The 17,418-nt window shown below is 41.4% G+C and overlaps 1 protein-coding gene across 1 annotated transcript in view; it reads right to left on the reverse strand.

The window, feature by feature from the left end:
* The window catches only part of GMPS (guanine monophosphate synthase), a 60,015-nt gene that overhangs the window by 35,063 nt on the left and 7,534 nt on the right, over window positions 1–17,418 (reverse strand). The window contains exons 2-5 of the mRNA XM_065557861.1: window positions 15,697–15,875; window positions 5,291–5,405; window positions 3,005–3,102; window positions 976–1,079 (exon numbers count right to left, since the gene is read on the reverse strand). Of these exons, the coding sequence (XP_065413933.1) occupies window positions 976–1,079; window positions 3,005–3,102; window positions 5,291–5,405; window positions 15,697–15,875 (496 nt within the window). The remainder of the gene's footprint in view (window positions 1–975; window positions 1,080–3,004; window positions 3,103–5,290; window positions 5,406–15,696; window positions 15,876–17,418) is intronic.

The raw sequence follows: 17,418 nt of genomic DNA on the forward strand, positions 1-17,418 counted from the left end.
GGCAAGGGCCACGCCATTATACAAGAACTTTTGGATGTGCTTGAAAGTTCTAGTTTTTCTTCTTTGCCCACACAACGTTGTAAAGGATTTGAAAAATTTGGGGGGTTTCTTATAATGAGACTCTATAACGCTTGCCAGTTTCCTCTTTAGTAGTTACATAATTGTAATTTTATTTAAAAGCTAAATAAGGACTTTAAAAAAAGTAATCTTGACTACTAGCTACAGTAAGTTCGCTATTCAAACTATATTTACCTACACATCCCGCAGGTGACAGTACTGCATATTTGCTACAGATCAAATATAGCACTGTGCCTGACCTGTGGTTAATGGAGACCAGCTTACAGAACGCTGGTCTTCCAACAATTCAGCAGTTTCTATCCTGGACCTTTCCTCAAGGATTTAAAATAAGAGCCACATGAATGGTTTAAGATTTCACAAAGTGGCTCAGTAAACATAAGACTAACCTATAATCTGCTGGCTGCAGAAAAGGTGGTTTGATTCAGTGAGTTGCAAGTTGGCTTAATAATTTAAGTACATTTTCTGAGTCAACTCTCAGGGCCCACATCTACACATTTCCCCTGTGACCTTCTATGGAAGAGATTTGAAAGATTTCTTTTAATACTGCAATTCTTTTTACTCTGTTAAAAAAAGTTAAAATGACAATAGTAAATAGAGAGTGAACTAATTAAACCCATTAGATAATCTAAACTAAAGAATTCTTGAAATCAAGTTCCTTTTCTCTGATGCCTTTTCTAACATTTCTCAACTTGAACATTTAAAACAAAACTAGTCATTTCTGCATCAGTTTTTTTCTTTACTAGCAATGTTTGGGTTAAAACACTACAGAGAAATGTAATCTTGAGTTTCATAAAGCTTATTTTTACTACGCCTAAATTCTGTGCCACAATTCAGCAGATAACTTCCCTTTTAAAAAAAAGGCTCAAGAGACAAGTCATAATTGTACAGAATACATACCTGCTATAATGTTCCCAGATTGTGCAACAATTTTGAACCCATCAGCTACTTTATCTACACTATCTCCATGAGTGAGGAGCACAAACTCCTCCTTCTGAAGGCCCCTAAACACAGGATAAAAACAGAATCAGTGAAAGTACAAACAAGAACATCTAATTTTATTTGTATAGTTAATTGTGAAATATTAAAAATTTAAGCACACCACAGATTTTCTGATACAACTTCATATTTCGATTTTTACTTTTTGCTGACAGACATTTTAGTTCAGATTGACTAATGTTCTAGGGCACAGGTTCTCTACCTTTTCAAAGCATAGATCAATTAACAAAACATCTTGGAGACCACCTTCCCTCTCAATCTCAACCTTTTCTCAGTCTCATATAACTTCTCCCAGCCAGAGAGAAAATAACCGCTATCAAGTCTTTAGATGACATGTACGTATAAAGAACTTGCTAGTTCATAGGATTTCACTGAAACTTCAGAAGTAGCATTAGCCAAAAATAAGTAAAAAACTAAGATAAAATTTTATACGAGTCATCCAAGGGAAGCAGTATGTACTGGTATAGAAAATCTCAAGGAAAGGTAATTTACAGCTAAAGAAAGTTTCCCCTTCTCTCTTTGATCTTATATGCCACTCTGAACACTTGGGACCTTCCCACATCAGTACAAGAAATCCAACTTTTGGGTGCAATTACAGCCATCTACAATATCCTTCCACCAAAGGCTGTATCCAGTGATGCATGGACAACATACCTAGTTCTTCAGGAAGGTGTGCACTGATACACAGTTGGCCACTTAATAGATTTCTATCAGACCCTCTCAAGGGTCTCTTCCCACTAAGACACCACCTGTCAAGTACACGTTTTAAATACATGTGGGACATTCTTTCCAGCACTGAAGTTTTACTAATCAGCTCCTCAGCTGTTACATTTTCTCTCCGGAAGCGGCTTCACTTTTCTTATAGTAGGTGCGCTCCATGCAAGCCACAATAACCTCTCTGAAGCTCTGAACTCCGCTCAAGACAAATTCAGAGGGTTCTTTTGACAGCCAAGCCTGTATTATACTCGGACTTCTGTGGATTATGGGGGTGGGAGGGAAATGAGCAGTGCTTTAAACAAAACAAAACAAAATTAACAAAGCTTCCTTAAGCCTGAATTTAGGAAAGGTCATAAGGACAAGCTTGTCCTGATGGGCCTTAAACTTTACAGGATAGGGTGTGAAGCTCCATGACACTTCTGGAAGAAACAGTCACAAGAATTAGGACCTTGTGGTACAGTAAATTGACTGGATTCTTACAAGGGGCTGAAAGAGAGGTGCTGTGGCAATACTGAGAATCAAATTTGCTTTTATAGAATACTAAGACCCAAGTTTAAAGGGACAGAAGACCTCATTAATTGTTTCAGTTTTTCCATATCTTTCAGGAACTTGGATACCTATGGATGCTAGCTAATACCAAAGTGACCTACTATACAACACAATGCTTCAACAGCTGTAGAACTTGCCTTAATGCAAAAATTCCCAGGCTGTGGTCCCTGGCACCCTTTATGGTGCCACACCAATAAAGCACTCCTTGTTTAAGTTAAACATTTAAAAAATGTTTTAGAATATAACGATACAGAGTACTCCCAAGTAACATGCATAAAAGATCCAAGGGTGAAGAATATAGCCAAAAACCCCTTACCTTTTCAGCAAATGTAAAGTATAGGGTGATTATTCTTTTTAAAAAGAAGACAACATAGGGGTTTGCTTGCTTTAAAAAGACAGAGACTGGAGTTCTGCAAACAAACATGCATACTAATATGTATGCTTAATGGGGCCATTAACTGCCTCAATATTTGTATGTGCAACTGCCTAATTAACACACACAGCTGCAATAGCTATATAAGCAAATGGTGGGCAATTTCACACAAGCATGGATGAAACTCCATTTTCTACCTCATAAATCTAGCCTGTGTCTATACTGTCACTAGCTTTCATTTCTAGAATGGCATTTCCTCTACCATTTTTGTGGCTAGAAGAGCCTGCATACCTGAACAGTGAGCATGTGTTATCCAGAGTAATGTTGAAAACTCCATCTTCTCTAACATCTTTTTTGTGCACTGTACCTCCAAATACCTTATTCATCATCTGTCAAATCAGAAACATTGTTAATTACCTTACAGTATAAGTTCCAACAGTCCAACATAATTTCCATTTAATATATTCACCTTGCTCTTCCTATAACTTTAACCTGCTGGACATGACAACCAACTGTTAGTCACCGAAACCTCCTGCAGACAAGTTCACTCTTATACTAGATATAGAATGTTACTACTAAACAGTCAGAATCTTCATTATTTCTCACTATTCAGTGATCAGTCTCCACTTCTGCTGGCCTCCTGTCAGCATAGCTTGGAACCACTCCTATTATAAATTGACTAGGTAGCCCACCATTAATGCTATTAAATCAAGAACTTTAGTGGCAGGCTTTGGATTCTACCAATTCTTCTATTTCCCGTTTTATTTTTTCAAACCAATCAATATGGCTTCTCTTTGCACTGTAGGATTCTCTTGGTCGGAAGAGAATCAAGCAGCCTATTCTCACATATACTAGAGGCAATTCATACATCATTTCATAACTAACAGGAGTTCCATTAGTATGCACTCTGTATGCATTAGTATGCTAAATTCTGACTGCAGAAACATGCACCTAGCTCTCTTTTACAACAATGGAAGATGTGCATGTATGATGGCAGATTGTAACTTCGTCTCAATCCAGACCTGTGGATAATCATGTCTACATAAATACTTATTTCTGAACATACTTTCTATGTATTTATGCTTCTTCCTCACCTAACTTCTTGAAATGAAATCATAATACAGCCTATATCACTTCCGTTGATTGGCTAGTTGGCCATTTGTGTACCATAAAAGAGATCAAACAAAAGTTATGCATCCTATGTCCCAATAATTCTGAAAGCAAGGAGCCATACATAAATGTAAGACCTTTCTGGTACTTAACGTTTAAACAACTATTCTGGCTGTAAGAAGAACATAAGTAGGCTTGGCAAAATATATATATTTTTATTTCAACAGATAATATTGATATTTAGTTTTAAGCATTTTTTAGATTTGTATCCATTTAATTTTCACAATTGCAGGACAAAATGGCAGGGGTTTAGCAGTCAGACAATAATTATCTAATGACGGTAGACAGTGAGATTTAAAAAGTTAAAGCTACCTACATGGCCCTCCTGCTCCGACATCTCTACCAGTGAACTCTAATAAGTTCTCAAACAGCATTTCTCTTATTTTGCCTAGCTGTAAATTTTGATTCATCATGGATGGAAATTTTGTTTGTCAATTTGTGTATGGTGAAATCGACACTTATCAATAAAAATCTAATCCTTCCAAGCCTAAAATATAAGGCATGTGATAAATAGCTGAAACTATAAAAGAATGGATGCATATTACAGGTGAATTATAATGTAGTTGGGGGGGTGGGGAGGAGGATCAACACTGAATGCCTAAATGCAAAGGTTTATTTTTGAATAAAAAACATAAAATACAGAACTTCTGTTCTTTCTGATCTGAAATGTTACAACAGCCTTAAAGAAGAAATATTCTGTAGTGTATATTTTCTATTTCATGGTATTCTTTTTTTCCTGTTCTTGCTAATTGCTTTTTCTGAGAATCAGTGAGAACTGTAATCAACCATTTTAAAGAACACACTTGATTTGGCAGTATTAGTGACTAAGCATATTGGTAATTATTTTAAGATTAGACATTGTTTCCACTACAGTATCAACTAACCCAATTTCTAGTTTCAAACAAACATGAAATCAGTTTATATATTTTTCCATCAGTAGAGTAGCTCCTGAAAACTATCCTAAGGAGTGTTCTACATGCAAAAACAAAGAGATGAGCTATTTAAATGATCAAACTACTCCAATTGTTTATAGGAGAGGTGCATTCCTCAATACCAGCTAAACTAAACAAGTTAATGGCTATGCAATTTTGGATTCTACTATACATTTATCATGTTTTTAATAAAAAGTCAGCATAGTTAAAGAGGGAGAACATAAGTATTTCCTATGCTATTTTCATGGCAGAGCCCAGAGAAGAGTTTGTATATAGTATACTCAGTATGTTCAAAACTACCATCATTCACACTTTTTCTAAAATGAAATTCTGCATGCAAGGTTTATTTATCCCGTTAATTATAGTTAAGCTATATATGAAAAAGTTCTTTTAGTAGTTAAATCTTAGCTGAATGTCAGAACTAAGACCTGGACCTAAAACAATATTTGTAGACAAACAGATCCATGATTAGCACCTGCATGCCATAGCAGATTCCAAGAACTGGTTTGCCGATTGTAAATATTGCTGGGTCAAACCAAGGTGCATCTTCCGCATACACAGAGTTTGGTCCTCCAGATATGATGATAGCCCTGCAAACAAGATAGATTAAAAAAGATTAAGGGAGTTCAAAATAATACACATTTACATTTAAAAATTGTTTGCATTAAATGTTGAGAGACTTATGATGATCCCTTGCATACTTCCAGTTTGCCTGGCGCTTAAACCCTAAAGCAAAGATGCCCACATTTTCCCACAGTGGGATGGGTAAAAATGGCAACTTGCCAGGACTGAGAGCATATCAATTTGTATAACTTTTGTACCAAGACCAAACAATAGCTGCAAGCCATCCTAAAACACGATTGTAACAACTGTGTCTTTATTGAATTGGTTTTTGTTTGTTTGTTTTGTTTTAAATGGTAGGGCTAAATTCACAAAGGGACTATGAGATATTCAGGCATGGGTCTCAGTCTCTCCAGTTGAAGCTATTCCATTGTGTATTATAGACTTAAAAAATTAAATATGCATTGGGACAGAGAAAGAGAATTAGAATGACTCTATAGTCCAATAGTTAAGGCACTCACTTGAGGGATGGGAGACCCACATTCAAATCCCTTCTCCTCAGAAGGCAAAGGAGTCTCCCACATCCCAGGAGATTACCTTAACAACAGGGCAACTTTTCCTCCAACTTTTCCTCTCCCACCCACCCATAGCTGTGAATCCCAAGTGGAGACAGGCACCTCTGCCTCCCATCAGCCTGCACTTTGGCAGGAACATCCTGAAAGAGGCAGGGCTTAGGACCCACCCCCCCTCCTTGGCATCTGCTATTGGATAGGTTAGGCAGCTCCACTCAACTCGCTGGTTTTTCCAATTCTCAGGCGCCTCTCCCCTCTCCATTCATTGTAGAAGGAACCTACGCACTTAACTCAGGGGTTTTAGATCCTACTGGGGAGGAGGAAGTAGGTGCTTCAAAACTAGGCTCTGAGACACCGAGCAACATAACGCTTAAATCCTTTTGTGAATCTAGCCCACAGTGCTTTTCATATTCCTATCCAGATACTGAATTGGGGGGGGGGGGGGGGAGAAAGTACAGCTAGAGTTAAGAGATTCATTCTTCACACTGTTGAAAGCTTGGATTCCAACCTTTCAGGTGGCATGAACACTGGTTCTTAGGCGCTATAGTTCTTGTAATAGTGACAATTAAAATTATGCTGGTAACAAAGTAGGGTGGGGCGGGCACTAAGGAGAGGTTAAAGTAACTAAAATTATATAATTTTAAGGTCTGATACCTTGTGACCATCTAGGGCTAGAAATTATTATTTTATGCTAGTGGTAAAAAGAGGATCCCATTTTTTCAAAAGGTTAGAAGGAAGTAATTTGTGATGATTTGAGAGATACCAAACTTCAAAATTACTACTCATTAGTCAGCGGTTTTTGGCAATAATCCAGTACTGAATATAACAAAGGACCAGACCTTGGACCAGTGTGCTGCTTATTCCATACATAATATCACATTCATTAATTGAAGTGACAATTGCAAGACTGGGGAGAAGGAAGACATTGGGTTAAAGATGTCAATAAAAGAAAACTTTTCCTAACATTGTATATAGTGCCTGCAAAGGCAACATCACTTTCCTCATTAGTGGAAAGGGGCAACACAATGCACATGGGTGACACACATTAACATAGGTAGAAGTTAACCATGCAAACCCATTCGTGCATTTGTGGAACAAAGGTCCCTTTCATTGCAACAGTTTTCATTTTAAAACAAACAGCATGTTTGTCTTTATATGTCAGATACTTAAATTATAAATTTATTAATAAAGGTACCACTTAAAGTATTCTATGAACTACTGTAAAGCTATAGGCATGAGCATAACAAGGAATGTCTACAGGTAGGAGTGGGATCTGTTCTGCTAAAAATCAGAAATAGTCATTGTAGGGAGACAGGGTGGCTGCCCTCCGAACCTGAGGGTAAAGGGCCTTTCCCTCAGCCTGAGTGGGCGGGGCCAGCCCAAGCTCACTCCACCCCCCGGAAGGGGAGGGGTGGAACAGGAAGTATAAAGGGCGGGGCCCTTAGCTCAGTTAGGGCAGCACCAGGGAGGGAGGCAGACGCAGACTGCGGGCTGCTCCCTTCAGACCCTGCTGCCACGCCGGGGGAGGCCCTGGCCCAGTGGAGACCTCACCTGGAGGACGGACTGGGGCTGCCAGGACTGCCCGCAGCCGAGTACCCAGAGGAACTGGAGGAGCCGGAGGGGGAGCTGGAGCTGCCAGCCGCCGCGTATCCAGAGGAGCTGGAGGAGCCTGAGCCTGAGGGGGAGCTGGAGCTGCCAGCAGCAGACTATCCCGACGCACCGGCGGGACCAGAGGGATTCGGACGAGCGATTGGGTAGGAAGTAGCCCAGGGACAGAGCTGCACAGTGGTGAGTCTGTACTGCGGAAAGACCCCGCTGATCCAGTGGCAGGACCCTCGTCCTGCCACTGTCAGGGCCCTGGGCTGGAACGCAGTGGTGTAGGGTGGGCCTGCGTTCCCCTACCCGGCTGAGCCACGCCGGGACCTCTGCCGGCGCTCCCCTGCCTGAGGGGCGCGCTACTGACCTCTGCCGGCGCTCCCCTGCCTGAGGGGCGCGCTACTGACCTCTGCCGGCGCTCCCCTGCCTGAGGGGCGCGCTACTGACCTCTGCCGGCGCTCCCCTGCCTGAGGGGCGCGCTACTGACTCTGGCTGGCGGCCACCCCGCCGCTAATTCCCCGTGGACGGAGGCGTGACCCGAGCCGGCCAGTGACCTCGTAGCTCCCCACCTCCCCCTAGTGGGTAGGTGGGCCGACACGGATCACAGTCATAATGCTAAATCTGATAAACTTAAAAGCTGGCAGGGAGAGCCTGAAAATATATCAGTCAGGAAATTATTGCTTTTAAACCCCTCACACAGAATTACTTGCTAATTAAGCACCACAGGTACAGAACATTTTATAATATTTGAGGGAGAAAAAAAGGAACAGGGCCTGACAAAACTTTCAGCCTACTGAGGTCAAAACAATTAATTGCAGCCCTAAAAAACAGGGTATACTCTGAATTTTTTATTTTTCCTGTTGATAAAATTCTACTGAAGGATTATTTTGGGTTGGTTTACATCAGGGTATCCAACCTGTGGCCCACTTGTGTGTTAAACAGAAAATCTGCATTTGATTATGAACCGAAAATGTGCTCCCTGGGCTGCATCCTGCAAGTTTAAACTGAAGTGATTGAATAAGCTGCCATTACACAGAGGAGATAGGATCACTGCCATTCCAGCTGCCCTACCAGCTCCCCTGCAGCCGGTGGTGTAGCTCTGGTGTGAGCCTGGAGTGTTCCTCCCCATTTACAGCTACCTAGCAGCTCCTCTAAGCAGTCCTGGCTACTTCATTGCTTGCCTCCCAACGCTGGGCTGTGGGAGACACAGATAGAGCTGAAAAGCAGAAACATGCCTCAGCTAAGAGAGAAGTTGAGACTTTTGAACCATATACAGCTCCTTGATTCTCCGCTCCAAGGCTGGGTAACTTCCACAAGCTGGTTACATTACCTAAGAGACCATATGCTACCTGGGGACAACCAGTTGGTTTCCACACCAACTACTCCATCTCCCCACTTGAACCACCCCTATGCCAAGAGTTGGGGAAGGAGGTGCAGAAACCAAATACACTGACACTACACCCAATGGAGACTCCTCCCATGCAGAAGGAATCATAGGTGTTTCTGTTCCCTTTGCACCACCATAGTGGTGAGAATGTAGCAGAGTGGAATCTGTCTCAAAACACTGATTGAGCTGGAACCTTTTGAAATAATCAGTTTGGTGATTACGTTGAAGATGCTGGACACAACAGGTTTACCAAGCTAGAATTATTTTATTTGAATTTGTTGAAGTATTAAAAGCCTAGATCTTTTCCCTGGCAGATTCATCATCAAACCCAAATTCATGGCCACCATTTTTCCCTCACTTAACTCTTGAGCATTCCCTAACAGCGACCAATTTCCTGGAATCTAAGGGCTTGTCTACACTAAGTTATACCCGCATGGTATGAATTTAAAGTGCTGTAATTATACCAATCTAATGACCTGTGTGGACACTCTTAGGCTTGGTCTACACTACAAAGTTAGGTCAACGTTAGCCGCCTTGCATCAATGTAATTTGCGTGTGGCTACCTTAAATTTGTCTCCCACCCATGTAAGCGCCCCATTACAGCAACGTAGTAATACCACTTCCCAAAGCAGTGTCGAGCCAGGATTATACAGAGGTCAACACAGCGCGAGTATAGAAAATGTGTTACCTATGTCAACTCTAATAGTCCTCCAGCAGTCCTTCAACACTAACCTCTCTGTTCATAATTGTGAATCCACTGCCAGAGGGTCATGCAGACCGGAAGCCCCATCCCCCATTTTAAAACCCCATACATTTTTTAAATGTCTTTTCCTGATCGTTCATCTTGGTGAGCACCCACTAGCAGTTCTCCATTGTTGTGATGCTCTGGCCTAGAGTAGACAGGAAATATTGGATCTCCTAGGCCTGTGGAGAGAAGAGGCTGTGCAGGCACAGCTACGAACCAGCCATGGAAACGTGGACATCTACGAGCAGATTGCACAGGAGATGTAGGAGAAGCATGAAAGGAATCAGCAGCAGTGCTGCATGAAAGTGAAGGAACTGCAGCAAGCACATCAGAAAGGCAGGGAGACCAACAGTCAATCTGGTGCCAAGCTGCAGACGTGGGGCTTTTACAAAGAGCCGTATGCCATAGTTGTCTTCAGACAGACAGACAGACACACACACACACACCACTACCCCAAAGACCACCACTGACACTGCCGAGGAGCCAAAGTCACAGGCCTCTGCCTTGAATAGCAAGGATGAGGGTGTGGTGGTGGAGGAGGGACATGCGACCAGGCAGTCCAGGAAGCCAGGACCTGTTTGAGACTCCACTGCAATCCAGTCAGTCAAGCACAGGCTAGCCTGATGCAGGGGAAATAACCGTGGGTAAGTGTGTAAATGTATTTACCAGTACAATGATGTACTGATGGCACCCCCAACTTAGCACTACACAACTATTGACTTTTCATCAATTTACTTATACTACAGAGACAGTGGTACGATAATGAGCGGTACAGTTGTTAACTGCTTTTCATTCCCCTGTAGAGCTGGGCAGGGGAGGTCATATGGAGCATTTCGTTTATGTGCACAGGGATATCCCTTGAATCCTCCTGAAAGATCTCAATGAAACTTTTACAGAGGTATTCTGCAATCCTCTCCCAAAGTTTTTGAAGGATGGCAGGTTTATTTCTTCCTCCATGGTAGGACACTTTCTCATGCCAGGTCACTATTACTGCAGTGGTGCTTGCTGAAGTTAACAGACTACTAGCACATGGGCCCGGGCAGCTTCGGAATCCAGCAGCAGCTGTGCTCTCTGTACCTTTGTTACTCTCAGGAGTATCACTAAAATTACCACCGCCTGTGGAAAATGGTGCCAGTATTCAGTGCCTTTGCCCTATATGCATCGTTTCATGCAACCAAGTAATTCCCTGCTCATTTCCCTCACCCCTAGCCAGAACACTCATCATGGCTGATGCGGTGAGTGGTGCCGTGCACAAGCACTCTGAAGCAGAAGTGTCAATAAGCGGGTCTTGTTTAAAACTTATGGGGAGTAAGGGACAGTTCTGAATCTTAACTTTTGTTTTCTGATATGACTATATTAACAGTGATACCTCTGTGTATTTTATCTGTAGCTTCTGTAGTTGTGGCCTTGAGAGTGTTCCCTCCCACATCCATGGAACGCCTGAGCCAGATGAGGAGAAAGATGAAGACTTGAGACGACAGGTTCAATGAGGTCCTGCAAGCCAGAGCTGCATTAGACCGTGAGCAGTGAGGGCCTGGAGGGTGAACATTTCACACAGCCTGGAGATGGAAAGAGTGAACAGGAGAAAGGCCCAAGAGTCCCAGCAGAAAAAGGAGAGGGAGATGCACCAGAACAGAATGGGGCTTTTCCGGCAGGAAACACACATGCTACAGACTCTTGTGGGTCTACAGGTTCAACAATCCTGGGCTCACCTTCTTGTAGTCCATGGAGAACTCCATGGAGAACTTCCCTACATCCCACTCAACATCCCACTCGACATCAGAGGCTGCATCCCTTCCCCTACCACGCCTCACCGGTGGACATTAAGGACAACTACAGCTTCACTTCTGCTGACCTGAGAGAGCCACAGCTGCTCTATGCGTAGATAAAATGGCCGTGAATGTTCTTTCCCCTTCTTAAACTCTCTTCCAAAAATGTATTAAGTTTTTAACTTGCACAGAATTTTTTTGCAGTGTTTTCATTACTCAATAAAATGCTGTTGCTTGGAAAACAATTCATCTTTATTAGTTCCGAACATATGCTGCAGAGTGCCTAGCAGTACTGAAAGCATGCCCTTACTTATTATTGTACAATGTGATGCAACTCATAGGATCAATGAAAAAAAGCACAACGTAATAATAATAAATGAATAGCAAGCACCACAAAATTAATAGGTGCACTGTCAGTGTTAGATTCATAGATGTACACCAAGCACCATACAATTCCTAACAGGACCCAAAACAGCAGGTCATGGTAGAGCACTATTGTGGCTCACTGTTAGCTCTTTCAAAGCATCTGTGAGCTGTATAGCTCCATGTTGAGCTCTTCTAATAGCCCTTGCAGCTGGTTGCTCAAACTCAGCAGATGCTGCTCTACCTCCGCCCTCTATCCCAGTGGCATCTTTTCCTCCTTTGCTTCACAGATATTATGCAGGACACAGCAGGCAGCTATAACCACTGGGATGTGTCTCCCGCCCAAATATCCAATCTGGCGAGTAAACTTGCCAGAAATCCCATCAATCTACCAAAAGCACATTCAACCGTCATTTTTCCCCTGCTGAACTGGTAGCTGAATCTCTCTTTGGTGCTGTTGAGGTGGTCGGTGTATGGCATCAGGAGCCAGCGAACAAGGGGTAGGCTGGGTCCTCCAGGATCACTTTTGGCATTTCAACATTGCCAATGGTAATATGCCAGTCAGGAAAGAAAGTCCCTGCTTACAGATTTCTCAACATGTTCTTAAAGATGAGAGAGCCAAGCACCTTCCCTGACCAGCCAACACTGATATTGGTGAAGCGTCCCCAGCAATCCACCAATGCTTACATAACCATAGAAAAGTAGCCCTTTCTGTTGATATACTCAGTGGCAAGGTGATCTGGTGCCAAAATAGGGATATGTACGCTATTTACGGCCACACTGCTGCCAATCCATCACATTATGCCCTACACATTGCAGAGAGTCACAGTCTTGCATAACAGGAGATTACTACTGGTCCTGCCTACTTGCATGACAACACCCCTCACAATTGATTTTCCAACTCCAAAATGATTTCTCACTAACTGGTAGCAATCCAGGTTTGCAGCCTTCCACAGTCCAATCAACACGTGCTTTTCCACTGACAGTGCAGTTCTCATTCTGGTGTTCCTGTGCTTGAGGACTGGGTTGAGCTCAGCACACATATCCAGGAATGTGGCTTACACATCCCAAAATTCTGCAGCCACTGCTCATCATCCCAAGCATGTATTACGGTGTGATCTCACCAGACACTGCTCGGTTCTCAGGCCCAGATACAGCACTCCACCATCTGCAGCTGCTCTGTGAATGCCACCAACAGCCTTGAATTAGTTCTCATATGTCCCGCAGCAATTTGTCCTCCACAAAACCATCATGTTCTCCACTGATTCAGTTATTTTTGAGGCTCTGCAAATACCGGAGGATCTTGCATCCTGTGCTTGCAATGCTTATGACAACAGCGCAGAGCTATGCAGGCTCCGTGCATCTGTCAGAGATGGCGTCCGACAAGTCCTGCAGAGGTTCATGGGATTTTTTAAAAAGGTGCAAAAATTATGGGATATAGATAGCTTTATGGGACAGAGAAAGTTGCATGCTGGGAAGTGGACCCTTTGCTTGTCAGCCCACGTGACTTGTTTCTGCCCCACCATGCATTCCCAATCCTTCCCAAAAGACAGCGTCTGGACAGTGGCAAGTTGCACACTGGGATACCTACGCAGGGCGCACTGCATTGTGCATCAACACAAGCACTCATGGTGAGCACATGCAGCACTGATGCAAAGAGCCAAGTATTCATGTGCACAAGCAATATACTAACTGCAGCAGCTTTATGCCAATGTAACTTGCATCAGCCAAAGTTGGAAGTGTAGACATGCCCTTACTCCAATATAAGAATGCCTTTTTCTGGTTTAGCTTGTGTTGCTTATACCAAAATAAAAGTGTCCATACAGGGAGTTATTGCCATATACCTATAATGGTATAACTTCCTGTGTAGACAAGCCCAAAGACTGCTCCAGCATCTTTCTATGATTTGCCCATCTAGGAATTCAAAGAACAGTGAAGCAAGCTTACTTACATCCCTATAGACCAACTGTTCCCACAACTGAGTTTTCCAGTGCTGGAGAGTGGACATCTTGTTATTAATAGTGGATGCGTGGGATTTTTTTAAAAAACGTGTCTACGCAAGTTATGTGCTAAACTCACTTAGGCAATTTTCAAAATCCCATCCAGTATCTTGCAAGGTAGACAAATCCATTGTAATCTTGAAGATCAAATTTGCAAGTTTTGCTCTTCTCTCTTTTAAGATGTCCTAGCCACAGAATAATTACAATTTAAGCAACAGCACTGAGACATGCTTCTGCCCCCGACTTAGAGTCACAAACAAGTATCTCTCTCCTCTGCAACAGGGGACCAATTTCAGAGGTGAGCACAGCACAACTTCTATGACCATTCAGTCCAGAGAATGTCAGCATGGAAGCCAGATTATTTCTACCACAATTGACACTCGGTCATCTAGGAACTAGAGTGAAACCACCAACTAATTTAACAAATATCATTAGAAAGCCTCAAGTGACTACTTTCAATCATCACTAACATGATCCAGATTTAAATGAATGTCTGTAGAGGTAGAAAGCTTTGTATCCTGTTACCAGTTACCCGAAACAACCAATAACCCTGACATCATTGTAGATCTTCCTCAGCCTTGGAACAGTGACCCTTTGAATGAAAGTATTTGGCCAAGTTTTAAAAAGTAATTATTTGCAGTGCCACAAACCTGGTAGCTGACAACACAACTATTGTATCTCATGACAGAGGTTCTGAAGAGACTTCAGGTTGTGTGTTGGAAGGAGATCCTCTTTCTTTAAGATAAGAAACACAATACCTGTGCACCCCAGGGACTGCTCACACAGTTCAATGTTGGACTGAGACCCTAGATAGTCAGTTTTAAGATACCACACTGGAAACAATATAACATTTTCTTTAAATTAATTTAATGAATAAAAAGGGGTCTTAAAACAAGATACTGCACTTACAAGTATTTTCCAGCTGCAATTCTAAAAGGGAAAGAGTTGAGTACACAGGGTGAATCTTTTATATTAGATATGCAATAGTGCAGTTATGTCTACTATAGTATGCCATCTGTGTTTTCTAAAGAAATGTAGTGAATTCAGATTTTTACAGACTCATTAAGTTATACTGGCATTCTATTAGAGCAACAACAATCATTGGCTAGAGAAAAACAATTCAACGAAGCAATTTCTGTTGTGTACTACTTCCAGTACAGTAATGTGATGTGTGTGTGCTGCATTCTTGGGATTTTTACTGGACTGGCTTTATGGTACCACAATACTAGATACTCAAGTGATTTGTATAAATCTGTAAGACGGGGATAGCAATTTTTTCCTTAAGAGAAAGGGATATACATCTGTAAGCTCTTTTTTTAAAAAGCTAAAACAAATGTGTACAGCATTAAGCAAATTGGCAAAAAAAAAAAATTAAATAAGCACTATCAGATAATATTCTACTCGCCTCCCAGAAAGAGTCTGGCATGATATAGCATACCAATTCCCATTTATATAATTCTTTGATGAAACTACAAATATTTTAAGTGATATGTAATTTTCTGTAAAAGGAATGATGCAAGATTTCTTATTTACTATTACAAGTATTAATAAAAAAAGCCAAATGTATTTTCCTGTTGAATGGCTATCCAAAGGTTAATATTAGACTTATCACAAATATTTTACATACAAAAAAGTTACCCCCTCAAAAGACTTACATAACAGAAAATGACCTTAGGAAATCAACATTTTTTAACAAAATTAAACCAAATGTCAGAATATGTAGTATATGAAAGCACTAGGCAAGTCCTTGCGCTAGTTTTCCCCAATGAAACTCATGTGTTCCTGTTAAACTAAAGATAACATAAGCAGTATTATCACCACAATGAATAAACTAATTTTGTTGCTGAGATCCTTTGCATTTAAATTATAAAAAAAAAAAAGAGCCTACCGGAATCCTTGCTCCTTGATTGCAAAGGCTGGAGTCTCCAAAGGAAAGATCTCAGATTGGACAAACAATTCTCGTACTCGACGATCTATGACTTTTCCATACTGAGCTCCAGCATCGAGTATTACCACTGCCCCGTCATAGTGATATTGGCCATCCTGGAGATCTCCAGCATTCTCCAGCTGCAAACATTATTGAAATAAGCACTTTATCAAAACAGTCAGGACAACAAATCAAAGCAAGTCTCTTCAAAAAGAACACTGATTGGAAAGTTAATTATTAAGGGCATAAATTCAGTCCCCGGGTGTGGAAAGTTCTTTAAAGGAATTCTTTAAAATGTAAAGTGTAACATTTACATTGCATTAAAAAGGAAAAACATGTTAATGAAAAAGCCTTATTATAGACTATATACAGCAATACATGAAATAGCAGGATATAGGCAACCTTAACACCACATGGCAACCCATGTGTGCCATTTGCATGGATGACAATTTTATCAATGATTAATATAGGGTGAAGCCATTTTCTCCCCACCCACATCTGCTCACTCACCAGGCCAAACCCTGGGGAAGAAAGAATACTTCTACCACATCTTTCCACTTATAAAAGTGGTGCACAGGACCCACCCACCAATACCATCATTCCAGCTTTTGGAGCAGTGGAATTTCAGAGAACATAAAAATTGTGTTTCATAAAAAGCCTAAAACAGAATATGGTCATTTTAAAAGTGCATGAATTGAGCCCTATTAAAGAGGTACTGAACTGACAGAACCTAGAGACAAAGGATACCTCAAAGTCAGTGGCAATACAAGTTTTCCCATACCATCCCATTACGTATTCTCAACTCTGACTAGAAGTGACCACCTATAGAAGGTGAAAAGTGTAGTTCACATTCTATGCTTATTCAGTCTGATCTATCTACTAAGCTTGCCAGAAGTCACAATTCCAAAGTTGCCATTTTGATGCAACTTTCCGAACAGTTTTGTTTCAGGGGTAAGGTTTTTTTTGGGGGGGGGGGGGGGGGGGCGGGGAGGGGACATTTTAATTACATGTAGCTTAAGAAACCTGTTCCTTGTTGATTTTAGATTGGGAGAAGGAAGAACTGAAGCCTTTCAGTGTATTATTCAGGCAGACACAGACAGCAACCCTCCTTAACATTTTATGTTTTCATGTAAGTGCCATACAATTGTAAAGTAATTATAAGATGAACCAATTACATAAATAGTAGCTGCAGAATCATTCTAAGAGAAAAATACAATAGAAGCTCAGACTTACGAACACCAGAGTTACGAATTGGCCCGTCAACAAACACCTCAGGCAGCAGAGACCAAAAAAAGCAAATACTGTACAGTACAGTATTGTGTTGTGTTAAACTTAAACTACTAAAAAAAAATAAAGGGAAAGTTCTAAAAAGATTTGACAAGGTAAGGAAAGTGTTTCTGTGCTTGTTTCATTTAAATTAAGATGGTTAAAAGCAGCATTTTTCTTCTGCATAATAAAATTTCAAAGCTGTACTAAGTCAATGTTCAGCTGTAAACTTTTGAAAGAACCACCATAAAGTTTTGTTTATAGTTACGAACATTTCAGCGTTATGAACAACCCGCCATTCCCAAGGTGTTTGTAACTCCGAGGTTCTACTGTACTTTGCGTATTAGGACCACTGCAATCCAGGATTATTTAACTGTAGTGCAGTGACCTTTCCCTTATAATGGTTGGATGCTCTGT

The sequence above is a fragment of the Chrysemys picta genome, chromosome 9 (genome assembly GCF_011386835.1).
Source record: "Chrysemys picta bellii isolate R12L10 chromosome 9, ASM1138683v2, whole genome shotgun sequence".
In the NCBI taxonomy this organism is placed as follows: Eukaryota; Metazoa; Chordata; order Testudines; family Emydidae; genus Chrysemys; species Chrysemys picta.